The 5,780-nt window shown below is 39.0% G+C and overlaps 1 protein-coding gene across 1 annotated transcript; it reads right to left on the reverse strand.

Moving 5' to 3' along the window:
* Positions 1–484: 484 nt before the first annotated feature.
* LOC142165482 (uncharacterized) lies at positions 485–5,495 on the reverse strand. The gene is made up of 7 exons (XM_075224025.1): positions 5,429–5,495; positions 5,122–5,309; positions 2,993–4,923; positions 2,680–2,878; positions 2,341–2,484; positions 1,411–2,100; positions 485–700 (listed from the first exon to the last, which is right to left on the reverse strand). Exons 1-7 carry the CDS (start codon positions 5,493–5,495, stop codon positions 485–487), a joined length of 3,435 nt encoding a protein of 1,144 aa, XP_075080126.1.
* Between the last annotated feature and the right edge of the window lie 285 nt (positions 5,496–5,780).

The following is a 5,780-nucleotide window of genomic DNA, read 5'->3' on the forward strand; positions in this document are numbered from 1 at the left end:
AAGTTGATATCACAACAACACTACTAAAAATTGTATAATAAAAAACTAGTCCATGAATGGATCCGTGATAGACACAGTCTGCCCAAAGCTTTGTCCCTCCAGGCGTGCATTTGCTGCTTTGCACATTACCATGTGCAGCATTAATCTTTTGAGGTCCTCATTATCTTCCCCAAGTGATTAAACAATTATCAATGCTTGTTCCTCCCATGTGCAGCCATTTTGCACCATGTGCATCCAAATTAGAAATGATTTTGCACCATATTTCTTGAACAAATAAATGTATAAATTATCCATTGTTTTTCACCATAAGCATGTGCTTTCCTTTGAAAAAAGATCTGCTGCATTTGTTGCAGGCATGCACTTTGTGCAATATTTTAATTTTCATACCTCTTGAAATCTCCCCTTGTACTCCCATGGAGACAGACATCTCGATATGAGCATGCTTGTGTCAACCTGATTTGGCCTTTGTTGCCATCATCCGTATTTACTCCAAATGAGCACGTTTCTTCAAATGAGCAATCCAACTGTTGGACGAAGCATGCATGAATATACAAATCAAAAAGCTGCATTGGCCTTTGTTGCCAGCTTTTCTCGAAAACATTTTTTCTGCACATGCTAGTTGTGTTTCCAATGCCTTTTGCTTCTTGTTGTGCTCGAAATGAAGAGCAATCATTTTTATATTCCCAGATCCTGTCTCTAACTGAACCATATGTGTGATAAATTCACAAATCTGCGATGCCTTCCAGCTTTTCTCGAAATCAGCATGCCTTCACCCACATTTTTCCAGATTTGTCCCTTGTAAGTAGTGAATCTAGGCATTACTCCAAGCTATTAAAAGCTGTGTTTGCTTTTGTTTAAATGGCAGATTCTCCTCTAAATTAAACACTTCTGCACCATGCTGGTTGTATATCCAAGGAACTGAAAGCACGCGATCACCCCATGCTGGTTGGGTTTCCAATGCCATTAGTCTTTGTTGTTGTGCTCGATTATTGATGTGTTTTTGTTCTTTAGCATAGGTTATCTCGAAAAGTTGCAGCATGAAGTGCCATAAGAATTGTGATAACGTAGTGGCACCTGCTCTAGAGAAAACATAGTTAGAAATACCAACCATTATATCCTCCTCCCTTAGGATTTAAATATATTGGTCGATTAAGTTGACATGCCTCCTGCTCTTCCTTTTCTCTTTGCTTCTTATCTCCTGTCCACCTTCACCCTTAGACTTGGACATTGCAGCTTATCTTCATTAACCAACCTCCTTCCCTTTGCATCTAGATGCCAGAATTGTTGGCATTCTATTTCTCCATGATCTAAAGCATAATTAGCCAAGTGATCTGCCAGCTTGTTGCCCTCCCTATGAATATGAGTAACTGTGTAATTGCCCCCATTCATTAGTTGCATAATTTCCTCTACCTGCTCAGATATGATCCATGGTGGTTTCCAGATCCCATCCATTATCTTTTTTAATAACATTGAGTCAGTGTGAAGCCATACATGAGAGTATTGTTGAAATCTGCAGAACCTTAGTGCTTCTACCATGGCCTTCGCTTCAGCTACTGTGTTGGTTGTCTCCTCAATCTCTTTCCCTACTGACTTGACTATGTCACCATTTTCATTTCTTATACAAAAACCTATTGAGCTCCTGCCTGGATTTACCCTCGATGCACCATCCGTATTAACTTTTATCCATCCCGCACTTGGAAATTCCCATATGACTTTGGTAACCTTAAGTTTAAGAGTGAAATTTTCCATCATAGCTAATAGATCTTGCCATTTATGAGGTACCATGTCCATCACAGGCTTTCTCACTTTCACCAATGCCTGGAGATTTGATGAAACTTGATAAATCACCCTGCTAGTTGTCACAGCATTACCATACTTCATACTATTTCTTCTTTTCCAAAGTTCCCAGACTACACATGAGGGGAGTGCTTGCATTACTGGTTTGAGCCTTAAGCACACATTTGCAGTCCAACATTTTGTGATTGCTTGGTGCAATGTAAGTCCCTCCACAGCTATTCCTGCCCTCGATAGAAAATACTTCCAAGTTGTCTTTGCAGTTTCTGATCTAAAAAATAAGTGCTGAAGAGATTCATCGTCAGGCTGTACACAACATCAACATTTTGATGACATGCAGTAGCCTACCCTTTTCAAGAAATCCTCTAAAGGTAGATTTGCTTTCCACACTTTCCACATGAAAAATGCTATTTTAAAAGGCAGTCCCTTTACCCAAATCATCCTATAAGTTGTTCTTGGTTTGTCTCTTATTCTCGTATACTCCCATGCTGACTTAACACTGAAATATCCTCTTGTTTCCAGCATCTAACAAGGCATGTCAAGAACCTGCTGAGGTGAAGGTGGTTTGATTTTCTCCAGAATGTGTACTGCTAAATCTTCATGAAGCATTTCAAATAGCCTGTCCACATCCCACTCACCATCTAAGGTAACATCATGTACATTATATACATTTTCATCAATGCCAAAGTCCTGAGGAACTAAAAAATATAGTGCCCCAAGACCTGTCCAGTTTTCATACCAAAATAGTGAGGATCCCCTTTTTGTTTGCCAAAGGATTTGATGTTCAATCAGATCTCTCCATTCCAACATTTTTCTCCAAATGTGAGACCCCCTTTTCCATAGAACAATTACAGAATTTAATTTTTTATAGTATTTCTGACATACAAAAGAGCTCCATAGGCTTGGTTTTGTTCTGAAATTCCACCACAACTTGCTGAATAATGTCTTTGCTACATCATGCAGTGACATGAAACCTATTCCTTCTTCCTCAACTGGCATGCATAAGGTATTCCATGAAGCCCAATGCCTACTAGTTCCTCCTACAGTGCTACTCCAGAAAAATTGAGCAAACAATTTGTGAAACCTATTTATCACATACTTTGGAGGGTTTACAACTGATAGTAGATGCATTGGCATGCTTTGAAGTACATGGGATATGAGAACTGCCCTGCCCCCTACTAATAATAACTTGCCCTACCATGATTGCAGTTTGTCCACTACCTTAGTAATTAGGGATTGATAGTATTCCGGCTTTCTCCTTGCATAAAATATAGGACAACCTAGATATATGATAGGGAAATCATTCCAATGAATGCCCGTGATCCTTTCCACATTGCTGACCACTTCCATGTCTGTTAAATGATGCAGGTACACAACTGATTTGGTTTTGTTAACAAGCTGCCCAGATGCAGCTTCATATGCCTTCAACACTTGCATAATCAGCATTAGAGATGTTTCATCTGAGGATGAGAAAATAATCATGCCATCTGCATACGCCAAATGATTGATCTTTGGACTCCACTTTGGCATCCCAAATCCACAAAAATACAGGTTAGTATGTAGTGCATTTAGACCCCTAGATAATGCTTCTGCTGCCAATATAAACAAAGTTGGAGATACAGGATTACCTTGTTTTACTCCCCTTGAGGACTTAAAGAACCCATGAGCTTGACCATTGATTAGAATAGAATACCAATTGTTTGAAACTAATCCAAAGACAATCCCTATAAACCTTTCTGTAAATCCCATCTTTCTCAGTACCTTGGTTAGGAATAGCCAAGATAATCTATCATAAGCTTTGGTCATATCTAGCTTCAGGATGACATTAGGTCCAGCCTTAGTTCTAAGCCTAATGTCAGTCACTATCTCCTGAGTTAGAAGAATGTTTTCTACTATATTCCTGCCCTTAACAAACCCTACATGTTCCTCTGATATCAGACTTGGGAGAAATTTCACTAGCCTTTCATGTACCACCCTCGATATAACCTTATTTGAAAAATTACCGAGGCTTATTGGTCTTAAATCAGAAAAAGTGGTAACTTCTTTTTTATTTGGTAGGAGAACTAGGTTGGTGTGTGTTACACACTTGGGTAGCTCATGACCATTGAAAAAAGCCCTCACCATGTTGTACAGGTCATCCCCTATTATGTCCCAACAAGAATGATAGAATTTTCCTGTCATACCATCTGGCCCCCCAGCACTATCACCATTAAGTCCAAGTACTACCACTTTAACCTCCTCTTTTGTTAGCTGCTTAATCAATTCTGCATTCTGCTCAGTGTTAATCAGATTAGGAACATGCTCTACGATATCAAATGATGAAGGAGTAGCTGCTTCTGTGAACTGTTCCTTGTAGAATTTGATAGCCTCTTCTGCAATTTTTTGTTCTTCTTCAATCCAGGTTCCTCCACTATTTTGAATTCTGTTAAGCTGAAGTCTCTTCCTCCTACCTCTCACTTGTGCGTGGAAGAACTTAGTGTTCCTATCCCCTTTTTTGAACCAAGTCATGCCTGCCTTTTGTTGACAATATTTCTCCTCTCGTGCAAGACATTTGATCAATTCTGCCTGAACCTTTTGTAGCCTTTCCCTGTTCATCCCTGTAGGATTTGCTTCAAATTCTGCTTCATGAACCATCACTACCTCCTCCATGCTTGCTATCTTTTGGAAAATATCTCCAAATGTAGCCTTACTCCACCATGAAATGGCCTTCTTTAATTTTTTTAACTTGTGATTAAAAAGAATATAAGGATTTGCACTGAAATCAGCTGTCCAATTCTCTTTCACCACATCTTTAAAAGTCGCATGTTCCACCCAAAAATTCAAGAACTTAAAAGGCGTTTTTATTGGTGGAGTCTCAATATCACACTTCAGATACATTGGACTATGATCAGAACCAGTCTTTGACAAATGTTGCACCTCTATTCCTGGAAATGTTTGTTGGAACTCAACATTGGCCAAGCATCTGTCTAGCCTTTTGAATATACAGTCTTCCTCTGCTCTCCCATTCCACCATGTAAATATGCTACCTTTAAATCCAAGGTCGAAGAGATTGCAAGTGTTGACGCAGTGTTGAAAATCATCAATTTCATTCAATGTCATAGGTAACCCACCAAACTTCTCTTCTTCGTCCTATATTACATTGAAATCACCTCCTACAATCCATGGTGCATCCATATCCCTTGCCATTGCATATAATGAATCCCATAATTCTATCATCTCAATTGCATCACATTTAACGTATATCAATGTTAGGACAAACTCCACATGCGATTCAGTATGAAACAATCATAGTGTTAATTGTTGCACCATATTGTACATAACAGTTACCTCAAATACCTCATCTATGAAAGCCCAGATCATGTTGGAAACATTTGAAATTGCCTGTACAAGTCCTATCTTGTTTCTGTGCCTTTTCAGTTTTTTTGCTTGTTGCTTTGGCTCCATTAATCCTACAAATTCATAGTGATTTTGCCTGTGCATCTTTGTCAACCTTTCAAAGGCCTGCTGTGTGTTGACTGACCTTATATTCCAAATGATAGCATTCATCACTGATGGTTGAATTTAGTTAGCTTTCTCCTTGTGTGCACCCCAGCTTTTGGTGCTGCAAAATTATCTTTTTATTGCTTCTTCTTACCTTTTGCTGCTGATTTTGCCTTTTTCACTTGCGTAGGTGATAAGTCACCTTGCCTTCCAGCATTCATAAGGTGTTTGGTAGTTGATTCTCAATCCATGTCGTATCCTGATTTACCAGGTTCTTCTCTTTCTTTATTGTCTTCCTTCCCTCCTGATGTAGCTCCAAATGCATTCTTTTTAGAGACCAAGGCCTTCTCTTCTCCTCTTTTTAACAGCTGCAACTGGTTTTTCTCCAATGTAACAGTAATATTTACTATTTCTGTTTTTTGTTTTGGTTGTTTCTCCTTGTCTGTTGTGTTGTGTCCTTGTGGGTCTTCTTGTGATTTCTGAAGTTTATCATCTTCTGTTCCTCC

The sequence above is a fragment of the Nicotiana tabacum genome, chromosome 10 (genome assembly GCF_000715075.1).
Source record: "Nicotiana tabacum cultivar K326 chromosome 10, ASM71507v2, whole genome shotgun sequence".
Classification (NCBI taxonomy): domain Eukaryota; kingdom Viridiplantae; phylum Streptophyta; class Magnoliopsida; order Solanales; family Solanaceae; genus Nicotiana; species Nicotiana tabacum.